This window comes from Hyperolius riggenbachi, chromosome 12 (assembly GCF_040937935.1).
Source record: "Hyperolius riggenbachi isolate aHypRig1 chromosome 12, aHypRig1.pri, whole genome shotgun sequence".
NCBI lineage: Eukaryota > Metazoa > Chordata > Amphibia > Anura > Hyperoliidae > Hyperolius > Hyperolius riggenbachi.
Window position 1 is genome coordinate 108,148,414 of NC_090657.1, and position 16,603 is coordinate 108,165,016.

At 42.3% G+C, this 16,603-nt stretch overlaps 2 protein-coding genes across 4 annotated transcripts in view; one reads left to right on the forward strand and one right to left on the reverse strand.

The window, feature by feature from the left end:
- ARHGAP23 (Rho GTPase activating protein 23) overlaps window positions 1-16,603 on the forward strand; it is a 180,985-nt gene that overhangs the window by 102,951 nt on the left and 61,431 nt on the right. For all 3 annotated transcript variants that reach the window (XM_068262515.1, XM_068262514.1, XM_068262516.1), the window contains exons 2-4: window positions 7,682-7,858; window positions 9,810-9,828; window positions 11,669-11,764. In XM_068262515.1, coding sequence (XP_068118616.1) covers window positions 7,682-7,858; window positions 9,810-9,828; window positions 11,669-11,764 — 292 coding nt within the window. The remainder of the gene's footprint in view (window positions 1-7,681; window positions 7,859-9,809; window positions 9,829-11,668; window positions 11,765-16,603) is intronic.
- The window catches only part of SRCIN1 (SRC kinase signaling inhibitor 1), a 1,481,450-nt gene continuing 1,474,663 nt past the window's right edge, over window positions 9,817-16,603 (reverse strand). Inside the window, exon 27 of the mRNA XM_068262488.1 lies at window positions 9,817-9,949. The gene's annotated coding sequence lies outside the window, so the exon portion shown is untranslated. The remainder of the gene's footprint in view (window positions 9,950-16,603) is intronic.

A 16,603-nucleotide genomic window follows, 5' to 3' on the forward strand; every position in this document is an offset into this window, starting at 1 on the left:
TCCACACAGGGCTCGGGGAAGCATTACTATCAGCTGACTCTCACACTGCAAGAAAAAAACATCTACATGATCCAGAAGCACATACAAAACAAATATAATTTATAAATGGGGTTATTAATCAAATGGACTTCATAATGTCAAATGTTCATTGCTTTCATTCTGAAATTGAGCTGTTTGTTATGGACAACCATGATACTTCGCAATCATTTGTATTGGTACATAATCCTCATCTAGCAGTTTGTGTAAATGAGGATGATATATGCAGTAAAGTTGAAGGATGATGTGTGTTATATAGGTCCCATCCAGTTAGTGGGCTGGATAATGTATTATCTCTCTAGTGTTAGGCGTTAGTTAAAGAGAACCCGAAGTGAGAGACATATGGAGACTGAAACATTTATTTCCTTTTAGGTTCCTTTTACCCTTGCATTGTAAACCTGCTTTGTGTTACTCTGTTTTACCGCAGGGTAAGGCAGCAGCAATGCAAAAACATTGGGGTGTAGCACACTTAATACGTTGCGCCGGAAGTGTCTGATCTGCCACAGAGCTGACGCAGATGCAACAACGCATTACCATCGAAGTTCCGCAGCGGTGGAAGTAATGTAAGTCAATAGGCGACGCAAACAGCTTAAAACGTTGGCGGCGGTGTTGCAGCACACATGTGTGGAACCGCGGAATATGGCGCGACATTCTTCTTGTTCAGCAGGGAGTATGTCACTGGGCGAGGGGCGTACTAAGCATTTAAACCCTGACGGCACACTCTGCGGCAGGGTCATATGTTTGTGGTTTGTTGCGGTGCAGGGGGTCGGAGACTGTTCACTTCCGCCGCTGCGGGAGGCTTCAGCAATCTTTTGGAGCATGAGTGACTCACACATGAGCAGTGCGCAGCAGCCACGGGCTGCCGTATATTGCCGAAGCCTGTGACCCATCGATCTGAGACTGCTAATGGGGATCCAGCTCTGGAACGTGCGGACTGTAAGAGGAACAGGAAGGCTTTGTAGGGCGCCTTCCCTCTCCTTAGGTGAGTATTTTTTTAGGCTTTAGACTCACTTTAAACAATGCACATTGCCTGGCTATCCTGCTGATCTTCTGCCTCTAATATCCTTAGCCATAGACCCTGAACAAGCATGCAGATCAGATGTTTCCAACTCAAGCATGGCTTCATTACCTGCATGCTTGTTGAAGGTGTGTGATCCAGACACTACTGGCCAGAAAGATGAGCAGGACTGCCAGGGAACTGGTTTTGTTTAAAAGGAAAGAAATAGGACAGCCTCCATATGTCTCTTACATCGGGTTCCTTTTAAGGCGGGAAAGTTTGCATCAGGATGATATTATTTATTGGATAAGATTTTATTTACTGGCCTTCTTCAGACTCTAGTCTTGTGGAATCTTGTGTGCCTAACTGTAGAACAATCTTCTGTAAACCTTGTGAAGCAAACCACTGGTGGGACTGAAACTCTAGATAGATGGAAATGTTACTTTACTGGCAGTGATATTAACCAGATAGCATAGAAAGCAGCATACCGTAGAAGTATGTACTGATATGGGCCCCAGAGAGCAAACATTATAATTGCATGTTGCCAGTGTAAAGCCAACCTTGTGCATACAAGTATGGTCGCCCACAGATATTTGGATTCAGTCAAGAGCAGAGTTCCCCAACCCTGTCCTCAAGGCCCATCAACAGTACATGTTTTGTAGGAAACCACAACCATTCACAGGTGGGGTTATTAGTGTCTCAGCAGAGTTGATTACCTACCTCCGTGGATTTACACAAAACATGCACCGTTGATGGGCCTTGAGGGCAGGGTTGGGGAACACTGGTCTAGAGGGTGACAGTGAAGGGCCAAGTTGCTATGGAGGCGGGGAGAGGGATTTTGCTTGGTGCACGATGGAGCAGTGAAAGCATTGCTTAGCAGTTGTGGAGTCCACACAAGCACTACCAATAAACTGGGGCTAGTCCAATGTTGTGAAGAGTCCGGGTAAGAATTGTTTTCTGTTGCATAATTGTCCTAATGAGGGATTTAAAAATATTCTGTGCCTCGTGCATATACAGAAAACGTCCCAGTGATCTGAAGCTTTGTTTGAATCCTAGTAGTGATGGGCAACAGTACACGCTAATGAGGATGTGTATTGAATGCCTCTGTCACTAAAAATGCCATCTCCAGCAGCCATAATTAGTAGGGGTAATCAGTGCAGCCATGGAGAGTGTAGCCATGGGGTCAGTGCGACTGCCATCCTCTTCACTGGGATTTGGGATGTTGGCCCTTTATCAACTGTTCTTATTTCATGTCACTAATGCATGTTCAGATGTCGGGGTGCTATCTAGCATCATCTAGCCTCCCATGCTCTTGTGCTGCTACATGATAGTAATAGCTGAGCTCATAGTTATAACTTTACTCCTCAAATTACTGATTGCTCTTATTACCCCCTCTCCCCCCCCCCGCCCCCACACACACACATTATTACTTATAGCCGGCTACTATTGTCTCCACTGACCGCCTTATTGCAGATGTGCAGATGACACTGAGCTCAGAGCACACCCAGCCTCATGTAACATGATGAGCACAAGAATAGGGCGAACTGCATGCATGTGGGTGTGATCAGTGTCTGTATTGTGTCTGGGCTCTGGGAGGAGACTTCTATCTCAGGGGACACAGACTATATATTTTCATGTAGGCCTCTATCATTGTGATTTAGCAGTGTGCTGAACACAAGCCTCTCTGTAATGATGTATTTGGCTAGATGAGTGCTGATGACTGAGGTCATCCCCCCCCCCCCCTCCTCTGTCTGTGCCAGTCGGGCATTGTTTGCAGCTGTGTCCTTGGGACTCTCTCTTCTTCATTACCCCCTCCCATATAGATCAGCTGTATATGGAATTGACTCATTTCCAGGATGTCTCTGTCTGTCACGGCCCCAGCCCCCCAAACATGTCGTCATCCTAATGATATGCCCGCAAAGGGGTTAATAGGCTGAAATAAATAATGGCTGCATACAATGTGCAGCTGAGCTGATCTGGCAGTCAGAAATGTTAGACATATGTGCACACTCTTCTTATCTGGCAGGGACATTGCAGTGCTTGTGATGCTCTGAACATTGGGAAATAGAGACAGAACATCAACAGTCTCGGTTACAGAACATTCTTTTATCTGAGGAATGAAGGAAATTCTCTTCATGCTGCAGAAGATAAAGGCAATTACAAAAGTTTGGCTATTGTGGCTCGCTAGAAGCACTGCAGAACTACAAGTACCAGCAAAGATTTAATAAGGGGAAATGGAGCAAGTTAGCAGCTCTGCTTGCTCTGGCCTTTTTGGTAAGGAAGATGGGGCAGGGCTAATGGAAATGACAACCAAGCCCCTAGTTACCCATGAAGCCATAGGCATTGCCCAGAGTGTCCTGTGGACAATCCAGCTCTGAATACCAACACAGTTACTTGCAGATTGCCAATCTACTGTGCAGAGCAACAGTTATCACGTTTGAGAAACCGTGTTCCTACAGGGAACTTTTAAACAATATATGTATTTTTAATAAATACGTGGTTTTGTTATTTATTGTAATTTATGATAAATTATACATCAAGAAAATCCACATCTTTTTATGTTATGCATATAAGTACACTTTATAATTAATGTTAACTGGTCCCCTTTACAAGTAATGGTTATTGGTAACTGGACCATTTTCTGGATAAGTGAATCATCTTTTACTTTTCTGTACAGTGCAGGACAATTAACTTTTTTTCCATCAGATGGGATCTTTCGAAGCACTTTTTACGATCGGAAGTAATCAGAAGGTTATTCTCAATTGTTCTCATAAACAAGTCGATTAGGGCATTTTCTCTCTTCAGATACGATTGTTAATTCCAAGTTTCGGATTGACGGGATTTTCAACTAAAGCGACTAAAGAATAGTTTCACATTGATTTTCCTCAAACACTGTGCTGTTTCTTGTACAATACAATCGTAAATATTGCGTTGAAAGATCGCATTGGATGAAAATATTGTACCATTAATGGTACACCATAAAGGATACCCGAGGTGACATGATGAGATAGACATGTGTATGTATAGTGCGTAGTACACAAATAACTATGCTGTGTTCCTTTTTTTCTTTCTCTGCCTGAAAGAGTTAAACATCAGATATGTAAGTGGCAGTTCCTGTCTGAGTCAGGACTGGGTCAGACTACAGTGTGACCCTGACTGATAACACTTTGTAGCAGAAAATGGCTTCTGAGAGCAGGAAATGGATAAAAAAGTTCAATAGTTCATAGATTTTAGCTCTGGCATACTTCAATGAATGTGTCACTGAGCGCGCGCACACATAGACAGGGCTGGCCCTAGGTTTCACAGCGCCTTGAGCGAAACCTGATTTTGGTGCCCCCCCCCCTTTCATCCTCTATACACACACACACACACACACACACACACACACACACACACACACACACACACACACACACACACACACCTGAATTGTGTAATGGTTAAGGGCTCTGCCTCTGACGCAGGAGACCAGGGTTCGAATCCCGGCTCTGCCTGTTCAGTAAGCCAGCACCTATTCAGTAGGAGACCTTGGGCAAGTCTCCATAACACTGCTACTGCTTATAGAGCGCGCCCTAGTGGCTGCTGCTCTGGCGCTTTGAGACCGCCAGGAGAAAACACACACACACACGTAAACATACACACACTTACTTTAGATTAATAAACCCACTGGCCTCGCCCTCAGCTTTGGGTTACACATGCCACTCTTTACTTACTGCAAAAGGTCACTTGATACCACTGAAAATGGGAATGCATAGTTGGGAGTAGGACTGGTGGACAAGTGGTCAGCACTTTTTTCTTAGAGCAATTAAAAGACATCCTTAGAAACCATGCCAGTTACCTGGCTGTCATGCTGAGCTTTAGTTGTCGTCCGTCACAAACCTGCCCTAAATCAATGCAATCCTTTCTGTCCAGTCCAATCGATGGAATCACTCAATTTTAGCTAAAAAGAACCCCTATTGAAATTTAATTAAATGGACATGTTGGGGCAATAGATTTCTGGCAGATTTGTACACAGTGATAAGGACTCGATGCCTCAGGCCACAATTTGTGGTCAAGGGCTGTACAGATGTGTTCTGTTGCTATGAAGGAGGGTGGAGCGACAACGGCGCAGTGCACAACGGAGTGTGAGTAGTAAAGAGGTGAACAATTGCTATGGTCTGCTGTAATCCACAAGAATTATAGTTACAAGAGAAACACAGAATCCACGGTCAGGCTCATCTCCTCAAGTGAGGGCACTTAACTAAAGTAAAATGGAAGTGCTAATGGGGGTGTGGTCAATCAAAGAGCAAAATCAGTCAACCCTTTGCAAATTCTTTAATGCAAATACTCACTGCAGACCAACCATCCAGGAACCTCTGTTTTCCCTACAGCTAAGTTATAATCCTTGTAGACAGGGTTAAATCTAGTTCCTTCTCTCTCTTTCCTAGAACTATTGTCAGCATCATGCTGTTGTGTGCATGGTACATATGGATGTTTATTGTAGCTCCCTTGTGGGATTACATTGGAGCACTATCTGTCCTAAGAGAGGATTTTAGGATATGTGTTCATACTCTTTTGATAGGTTGATACACTGTATGCTTGCATGTTGCATTATACATGTTATAGGGCCAGAGTTAGGACACATACAAACTCCGGGGAGCCTCTGCACACTGGATGTGACTATGAAAAATAATGCTTTTTTTTTTTTTAACGATTACCTCTGCTTTTAACTTAGCTGTAGAGGTAGCAGTGGTTCCTGGCAGTGAGTATTTGCATGAAAGCATTTGCTGGGGAGTATGCAAATGGTTAACTGATTTTGCTGTTTGATTGGCTGCTCCGGACTCCAACCAGACCGTCAGAGCGGACACTGCACGGTCTGCTTCCGTTGTTCATTGGAGATCCTGCTCTAATGGGAACTGAGCCTTATGCCTGGTACACACCATGCAATTTCCCATCCGATAGATGGGTTGATAGATAATTTCCGACAGATCCGATCGGATTTCCAATCTTTTTTTTTCTGATCAATTTTTCTGATCACTTCTATGCAAATCGATCAGAAAAATGATTGGAAATCAGATCGGACCTGTCGGAAATTATCTATTCGACTCATCTGTCTGACGGGAATTTGCATGGTGTGTACCGGGCTTTAGATTGTCAGCTCCTCTGATAGATGACGCTTGACATGAATAGTTCAATGTACTCTGTGAAGCATTGTGAAAGATGGTATAATAATAATAATAATTTCAGATCACATGCAGTACAATGTAATTACTTTAGGGATCTATGGGACTGCAGCGTGAGCAATTACAGTATACTGGGATTATCTGAAAGCTCAGAGCTCGCTACAAATAAACTGCATTTAAAAGTTGTGTGCCTCAGTTGGCACCAGGAATGAGACTTTACAGGAGTTAAAGTTGATATTGACCATGACCAGTCAGCCGGGATGAAGGGATTCTTGGTTTCCTGACAGGGGTAAGGTTCCCAAAACTGGCTATGTAGATGTTTCATGTACTTATTGGTTGTGGCAGGGAACATCACTTGCTCTCATTAGCTGTTATTCTCATCAGGACTGTGGGGTCGGTACAAAAAAAAAAATCACCTGACTCCTCAGTTTTTGAAACCACAGACTCTGACTCCAGGTACTCAAAATTTCTTTGACAGGTCCACTCTGACTCCTTATGCTGGGAATACCCGATGCGATTCAATCCTGTTTCAATTCTTTTTGTCATTTTTCCACTCGCTTCTCCTATCTTTTCTTATCAATATCCATTCACTTCTATCAGAAATCGAGCGACAAAACCATTGTAAGTGATATCGGACATGTTGGAAATTATCTATCGAACCATCTATCTGCCTTAAAAATGCATGGTGTATTCCCAGCATAAGTCTAATAGTTACCAGGGCATTGGAATTGGTTCAAAAATCATCTGACTCATTTGTTTATGACAAATCCAAAAGGTCCGCACACTCACTGTAGACCAAGTCCACTTTTATTCAATGAACGTGGCACAATTCCATTCCATAGACCAACGATGCGTTTTGGGGTCCTGGGGGGTCCTTTGTCAAGGTAACAGCACAGAATGGTGTTGTTACCTTGACAAAGGGGACCCACCGGGGCCCTGAAACGAATAGTTGGTCTATGGAATGGAATTGTGTCAAGTTCATTGAATAAAAGTGGACTTGGTCTACAGTGAGTGTGCAGATCTTCTGGATTTGGTATTGACTGTGCTTATGGTCCTGCACCTCTACAGTGGTGTGCGATTCTTCTTCTGCTTACTCATTCGTTTATGAAACCACTAACTTTGACTCCAGGTACCCAAGAATTCCTCTGTCTCCTTGACTCAGACTCCACAGACCTTATTCTGATCCTGTGATACTTGGAAAGGGTAACCTCAGTCATCACCTAAGTGTTTTTTGTAATGTACAGCTGAATTTGTTGTGTATGTATAACAGCCACCATTTACCATAGAAAAAAAACAGTGGTACACATCAGTCTGTGAGAACCCTGGCTGTATGTGTTCAGGTACTGATATATTTACTCATAGGCATAGCCCTGTGAAGTACAGCCCATTCAGCAGCAGTCCTGAGATGTTGCCATGAGATAAGTGAACATTTATGTTATTTTACTGTACATTTCACTTTCATTAACCTATTCTTTTTTCCTTACAGACCCCCATAGCTCAGCGAGATGGGGGGCGCCACAGTAGTTCCCCACCCCCTGAAGAACCATTTACGTGGGTCGGGCCAAGGACACTTATCATCAGGAAAACCCGTCAAGGTTTTGGTTTCACTCTGCGCCATTTCATTGTGTATCCACCGGAGTCTGCAGTGCATACATCACCGCAGGTACAGATCATTGCAGTCACACAGCTCCTCTTCAGCCCTGCAAAGGGTTTCTTCTCTTTGAAAACTTGCAAGACTGTTGTTATTTTTCTCCTTGATTAATGGTTTGGGTTATGCAACTGAAGTGTTCTGATTCTCCTGGCTGTATTGTTGCTGCAGGTGTGTGACTCCGACACTAATGAAGCCAATTGGTCAGCATCACACCCAGGCAGCTCTTTTTTTTTTCTTCTTTTAGTAAGAGGTCAGGTTGGCGGCTTTCATTAACTCTCTTTATAGGTGTTAGTTAACGCCCCTGTCATCTAAAGCTTTTATTCGCCTGCTACCTTCATCCGTCTCTCAGTAGTTACTTGTTTAGCATCCTGTCAGGGTCACTAAATAGCATCATGGGACAGCTGTGCCGGCTATAGACCTTTACCCATGATAATCAGGGATGATCATCTCTAACCAGCAAAATCTACTTTCAGTACGTACCTTAAAATTAAGTAAAAATAATCCGGGGCAATAACAAATGTATGTGAAGTCCTACTCCTAAACAGGCCTTGCCTAGAATCTAATAGTCTTATTTTGAATCTTAAAGCTAAAAATGTAAGATCTAGGTTTTGTCTGTCTCAGGCAAATGACAATTGTTTTTCAAATGTTTTTCAGCACCCACAAATCTTGAACTATGAAAAGTTTCTCTTCTTTTCCCTACATTCAGAAGAGTTTTTTAAATCTTATACACACATAAGAGGAATGTCACTAGAGAGGGATCGGGGACTCGATCCTTCGGTGACAGTGCAGCGCCGAGGCTGGCCTCTAGGCCTGGCTGATCGCTGTCCGAAGTATCAGGGGCTGCATACATCAAGCATCAGGGCACTAGATTCTTGGCAGAGTTTGTCATTATTGATTTCATCTAGCGTGTAGCCACACAGAGTTTTATGAGCTCCAACTAGTTCTCAGAAAGGATTACCTACAGTGTTACTGCAGTCTGACTTTAGAGAAACGGAAGAGCCTGGGATTTTTAACCCTTACAGTAAGAAAAAAAATCAACACAAGCTTGTTCTAATTAGGATTGAAACTTTACATGCACCTTTGTCTCATGTTACATGTCACTTCAGGCATGCTTTGCAACAAATATGCAATATCAGGTGTTTAATGGCAGCATTCGCACTGATGTTCAGCCTCCACTTTAGATAGACATGGGTGCACACTGCTTGTTTTTGTCCATCTCACAGTCATCTCATGGTAATTTCTCCATAGAAAATGACCATGTAAAATGGATGCTGCACAAAACGTCACGGTCTAACGTGCTATGTCACCAGCATAGCATCCGTTCTCAGTGTTTGCAAACACTGGTCTAAATCTAGCTTAAAGCAGATCCTGATTTGTAAACAAAATTACATCAATGGGTATTCGAATTTTCCCCAAAAAGGCAGTACCTTGGTGGTCAGCACACCTTTACAATACTACAAAAAAAATGTACACCTTTTGGTGTGTGATGCCCCCTCTCCAGTTATGATCTGCATCTCTGCCACATCATTGTTGTGATCTGAAACATATTTGCTTGAAAAAGGGTCCTTGTGACCCTGAAATGGACATGGTCCATTGAAAACTTGACTTATTTTGAATTGGGGCATGCCTTGTTGTTGTTAAACTGGATTGAGGATTTTTGGCATAGTGTTGCACGTTATACTGTATATACAGATCAATAAAATATCAATTTTGCCTCACATACCCTGAGGTGTACCAGGTTTTTTTTTACTTTAGTATAGTAAACATACAATACAGCTGTCTCATGTACGTATGGAAGTACAAATTATACATAAAAGCATAGTTTGTAAGCATTGATGAGATTTACTCTTACTAAACCTCTTTTTAAGATGTTAAAAAGACAGTTCTGAATGTATGTGCTGTGGTGGCGATGATGATCATTAGGTTTATCCACATATTCATGGTGATCTCTGTTTTCCTGCAGGAAGAAAATGGCACCGAAGGTGAGTGGCAGAGATATAGTTGCTTCTGAACTCCCTGAAGATGAGAGGATGAATGTGTTTGGGCTTCTATCACCATACTTCTTCTGTCCACCTTATGCCCATGTCTTGTAGTCCTTGTTTCCTGCAGATATACGCAGTAATGCTTTAACTTAAAACAAACCTGAAGTGAAAATGCTAAGAAATAAAACATTCGTAGCAAAGAAAAGATTCTCATGTTGTTTTCCAGTACAGGAAGAGTTAAAAAAAAACTTCAGTTGTTGTGTATGCTAAAGAGCTTCCCTACGCTATTCGACCCACTGGGTCTAATACAGTCCTGTTTTCTTAAGCACTTAAACAGCCAATAAACAGTGAGAGACAGTTTGAACTTAGGTTTTACTGCGAGAGAGTTTAAACGGTCATTATTTCTACTTTATTTTATAGCTTAAAATACAGTGTGGTTTCTTAATTGCAAACATGGCATCGTTATTCAATATTATAAAAAAAAGCTTTATAACTGAATGTAAAAATATGAGACTCTCTTCCTTGCTACTAATGTTCTATTCGTTATTAGTACTACTCATACAATTCATTATATCATAAGTTTTGTTTCGCTTCAGGTTTGCTTTAAGCCAATTTAGCAGAATGGAAATGAGTTGTGTGTATCTGCTGCTGGCAGCCTGCTGTGCAGTGTTACCTGATGTTCAGGATACAGTAAGCTTATAGATTCCGGTTGTTGGTGTATTGCTTTCAGATTACTAGACAGATGTCCGCAGGAAAATCCCTCCCTGCCGCCACAATATTACCTCAAATCTACATGACACAAATTCTGAGATGAACTGTGGGGAAAGGATGAAAGCACACATGATGACAGAAACATAAACACAGCCAATTCTGAATCACAAATGGCTGTGAAGAAGAACCTCTGGCTCCAGTGCCTTTTACCTCACTCACCTGGAACAAGTTTACATGACTTTCTGACTTTCCTCCTATATTTACTTGTTCCAGGTAGGTGACTGAACGATATTATAGCCAGAGAATCAGCATTACAACTAGTAAATGAACCATTTCAAAAGGAGGTCATGGATTGCAGACTCCATATTTTTCTTATGTCAAGTGTAATGGAGCACAGTTTTATGCAGAGTTATCATGTGAAGGGGTTTATACTTTTGTTGTTTACGAGGTAAAACTTCCCTTATGTAGTAGACAGCATGCTTTGGAAAGCATTGGTGAACTTTGTCTGTTCACTTTACTGGCCTATTTATATTACATACATAGCTATATGGGCAACTATAACTAGATTCCACTCTCTTACACTGTATTTATTTCTTGTGGTCTAATCAGGAAGAAATGTGGCACATGCCTATAGATGCCACTATTATAACCGTACGAGTTTCCAATGGGTTTCTTTCATATTGCCGTATTCCTTTCAAGGTCTATGGTGTCTACAGCAATCTTTTCCTCACCTTCCACTCTGTATCCCTTTCTAATAATTTTGTCACATGCTCATTTCCTGTTTTCTGTCAGCTTCTAGCTTTTTCAGTTTCCCAATTGCTTGATAGCATCAGACTTAGGAATGGTGGAAGGGTGTATGCATTAATGGGTGGTGTGTATTATGCCTATGATTTAAATCCAGTCATGGGTCTAATGCATTAAGTATGTGGAAGCAATCAACTGTTTTCCCTGTCTGTAACAGCCTATCGGAGAGCTCTTTCCCTCTTATGCCAACTAACACAAGAAATTATAAATGTGGCTGCCAGCAGTGAGCACGATTTGTTCATCTTTCTGATATGTTTTTTATGCATGAATTCCATAGTAATTCCTTTTATACTACAAGTCCTTCATTTTGTGTGATGTATTTCAGAATATCCTACATCACAACGCCTGGAGCCAATGGACACCATTTTTGTCAAGAACGTTAAGGAAGGCGGCCCAGCACAGCAGGCTGGACTCTGCACAGGTGAGAGAGGACATTCGCCACAGCAGTAGACTCTTCAAAAAGGGAAATCGCCACAGCAGTACACTGAGCAGAGAGGAAATTTACCACAGCTGTGCACTGTGCAGAAAGAGAAATCACCACAGCTGTATACTGTGCAGAAAGGGAAATTACCACAGCTGTACACTGTGCAGAGGGAAATCACCACAGCCTGACACTGAGCAGAGAGGGAAATCACCACAGCTGTACACTGCAGAGAGGGAAATCACCACAGCCTGACACTGAGCAGAGAGGGAAATCACCACAGCTGTACACTGAGCAGAGAAGGAAATAACCACAGCTGTACACTGTGCAGAGAGGGAATTCACCACAGCTGTACACTGCAGAGAGGGAAATCACCACAGCTGTACACTGAGCAGATAAGGAAATAACCACAGCTGTACACTGTGCAGAGAGGGAATTCACCACAGCTGTACACTGCAGAGAGGGAATTCACCACAGCTGTACACAGAGCAGAGAGGGAAATCACCACAGCTGTACACTGTGCAGAAAGAGAAATCACCACAGCTGTACACTGAGCAGAGAGGGAAATCACCACAGCTGTACACTGTGCAGAGAGGAAAATCACTACAGCTTTACACCGAGCAGAGAGGGAAGTCACCACAGCTGTACACTGTGCAGAGAGGGAAATCACCACAGCTTTACACTGAGCAGAAAGGGAAATCACCACAGCTGTACACTGTGCAGAGAGGGAAATCACCACAGCTGTACACCGAGCAGAGAGGGAAGTCACCACAGCTGTACACTGAGCAGAGAGGGAAGTCACCACAGCTGTACACTGAGCAGAGAGGGAAGTCACCACAGCTGTACACTGAGCATAGAGGGAAATCACCACAGCTGTACACTGAGCAGAGAGGGAAATCACCACAGCTGTACACTGAGCAGAAAGGGAAATCGCCACAGCTGTACACTGCACAGTGTACAGCTGTGGTGATTTCCCTTTCTGCTCAGTGTACAGCTGTGGTGATTTCCCTCTCTGCACAGTGTACAGATGTGGTGATTTCCCTCTCTGCACAGTATACAGCTGTGGTGATTTCCCTTTCTGCTCAGAGAGGGAAATCACCACATCTGTACACTGTGCAGAGAGGGAAATCACCACAGCTGTACACTGAGCAGAAAGGGAAATCACCACAGCTGTACACTGTGCAGAGAGGGAAATCACCACATCTGTACACTGTGCAGAGAGGGAAATCACCACAGCTGTACACTGAGCAGAGATGGAAATTTCCACAACTGTACCCTGTACAGAGAGGGAAATCACCACAGCTGTACAGTGTACAAAAACAATCACCACAGCTGTACAGTGTACAAAAACAATCACCACAGCTGTGGTTTTTCCGATTGATTTTCTGATTAATTTTCATTCACTTCTGTGAGAAATCGATCAGAAAAATGATCGACAATCAGATCGGAACTGTCGGAAATTGTCTATCGTACCATCTATTTGCCAAAAAAACCTCATGGTGTATTCCCAGCATAACTGTTAGCAACTGAATTGGATAATAGTCATAGCAGCTGCTTAGCATCTTATTAAGTGTAACCAAGTTTCTCATGTGACGTGGCCCTGCGAATGGAACATACTGTGAATGGAAGAGAGATTTGTCATGCAATGGTAAAATATAATAGGGAGCTGTTGTCCCCCATCATCTGCTCTGTACACATGGCAAATTTGTATGCCAACCAATCAACTTTTGGCAGATGTTTATCTTTTGACTGCATCTGCAAAAATGTTTCATGGTAAGATGTCAGGACTATTACAGAAAATCTGTTTACTGCTTTAAGAGAGTCTCATATCAAAGATAATAATATAAGAAGTATCTTTTTAACATAGCAAAGTTCAATGCCTTGAAAAAGCATTTCTTGTCCTATGTTGGCATTTTACAATCTGGAACGAAGATGGATTTTTGGAGGTTGGCACCATTTGGGTTTTACAAAATGCTTCCCACTTTTAAAGTGCAAAACAGTTGTACTCTGATACAAACAATACTTAAACAATACTTAAGGCAAAAAAAAAAAAAAAATCAAGATTGTTCATAGGCATTCAGCCCCCTTCCTCCTCCTAAAAAAAATTGTAGAGCTGCAGATTCTCAGTTGGATTGAGGTCTGTGCTTTGACTAGACCATTTGAGACCATTAAATGTTTACCTTTTACTACGTTATAAACGCAGCACCTGGCCAATGTAAAAGACACCTGACTGGAGATAAGACTAACTGCATGATTTATACTCACCTGGGGCTTCCTTGAGTACCATGGGCTTCATTACTGTCCTTCCCGGGCCGCTTGGCTCGCCCGTTCTCAGCTCTGTTCCGCATTTCTGGCCGTGTGCGTGCCTCCTATTGCGCTCCTGTTACTGGAATCGTTCTGTCCCTGCGCAGTACTACTTTCAGGCGTAGAACGCTCCCAGTCACGGTAATGCAACGGGGGCAAGCATGCAGCCAGACCACGCATGCGCAAAGGAGACATCTGTCCAAATTAACAGCAGAAAACAAAGCAGCCCGGGAAGACGGCGATGGAGCCCACAGTCCTCATGGAGCTGGAGGAACCCCCAGGTAAGAATAAATCAAGTAGTAGTTTTAGTCTCAGGTACACTTTAACTGGCATTCAATTTCCCCAGGATTTCTGTGCAAAAAGTGATCAAATTAATTTTTATAACTTTTTTTTCCTGTATCTTGCCAAAATGTGTCAAGCAAGGGTCTAGTATAAAGTGCAGGAGAGTATTGATGTGTATGCACGTTTATACTGTTCACAGCATGTTTTGTATGAATGGATAATCTGTCAATACCGCTGGGAGGTTACAAACTAGAGCCTTTTTTTCTAATTTACTACTTCCTGATCACTGTGATTGGTTACAGTGATCAGGGAGGCAGAAGCCAATGAATACGGCCTGACTGAGGTATGGAACTGAACTCAGCAGTCCATAAACAGCTGAGTTTTGTGCTAGTGGGAATGTGAAATTGCATTGGAAACCTCTGACGTTAAAAATATGCCGAATCAGGCTTGGGCAGCTGCAAGTGTGGCATAGTTTTAAGTAGTGCGGTCCCAAATCAGTTAAAGTACTTGGTGTATCTTTGGTATGTCTAGGGGCATTGTCCTGCTTGAAGGTGAACCTTCTTCCTAAAGGTGCATACACACATCAGACTATAGTCTTTGGAAAATGAAAGCTCACAGACCAATCTTACCACCCTTCATGTAGTATGAGAGCCATACCTTCACAGTCTTCTCTATGGAGCTGAACTCCCCATCAGACAGAAATCTTTGCAAGATGCTGCACACAAAGATGCCGGTACACATTCAAAAGATCGTTATCTGCAAAAGATCTGTTCCTGCAAAAGATCCATTCCTGCAAAATGCATTCATAGTCTATGATATCTGCAGATCCTCAAACACACCTTGTTTAACAGACATTCATCTCCATATCTGGCAATCATCTGCAGATCTGAAAATCCATCCTGGTGGATCTGATCTGCAGATGAATGTCTGTTAAACAAGGTGTGTATGATGATCTGCAGATATCATAGACTATGAATGCATTTTGCAGGAATGGATCTTTTGCAGGAACAGATCTTTTGCAGATAATGATCTTTTGAATGTGTACAGCATCTTTGTGTGCAGCATCTTGCAAAGATTTTATCTGATGGGGAATGCAGATCCATAGAATAGACTGTGTAGAGTTTGGCTCTCATACTACATGGAAGGGGTTAAAGTTGGTCTGTGATCTTGCCTTTTCCAAAGACTTTTATCTCAAGTGTGTATGTAGCATGAGTCTCTAATAGACTGAAACAAGTTTGCCTCTAAAATATCCCTGTATTTAACTTCAGGGTGATAATTAGAACTTTACAATTCCCCCTCATATATTTTAAAATAAAACAAAAGTTTGCTTTCTTAAAACAGAAAGCATTTGCGATAATTCAGGTTGGAGTGAGCTTGAGATGTCTCCCAGTGCAACACTACTGAATATATGCAAATTAACCATTGTTACCCTTAGAATGTAAACACACCTCCAGAACCGCTGGATTGCAATGATGTGTCAATTTGTTAATTTGTACAGAGCCATAATAATCCAACATGCATACAGACTGTTTCGGATTGTTTGATCCTCATCAGTGCATGGCATGGATTTATTTGGCTCTATGGAGTAGGGCTTGTAACACCAAGAGGTACAGACTAACCAGCTAGCTCATGGTGACCCAGAACTCATTGGAGTGTGTAAGGGACTACAATGGTCCTAAAAGTCCCCTTACTAAAATGCTAAGAAAAACAAAAGTTTGCTTTCTTAAAACAGAAATAATTTGCGATAATTCAGGTTAGAGTGAGCTTGAGATGTCTCCCAGTGCATCACTGCTGCATATATGCAAATTAACCATTGTTACCCTTAGAAGCTAAACACACCTCCATACAAAGCCTTTACTTGTTTGACATTCAGAAATAATCTTAGTACCCTCATAGTTGGCACCTCTCTCACGCACTAGGACTAGCCTTCCAGCTGGTAACATGCTGTTCTTAGGAGCCGAGTGGGCAGAGCTAGCAGTAATAGCAACCAGCAATGTGAATGAACACAAAAGAAAATCAATCAAAATAAACTGTTATCAAATCATTTGCATGATCTTGTTTTTGTTGTCAGTTTCCAGTATTTCCTACCTTGTATGTTAACCCATTTATCTATTGTGCAGCGCTGCATAATCTGTTGGGGCTTTATAAATAGTTCAACACTCAGTCCGACAGGACAAACCCTATAGGTATATAAACAGAGTTAGTAACTCATTGATAAAAACTGTATAGTTGATTGGTAGGTGTACACAATTA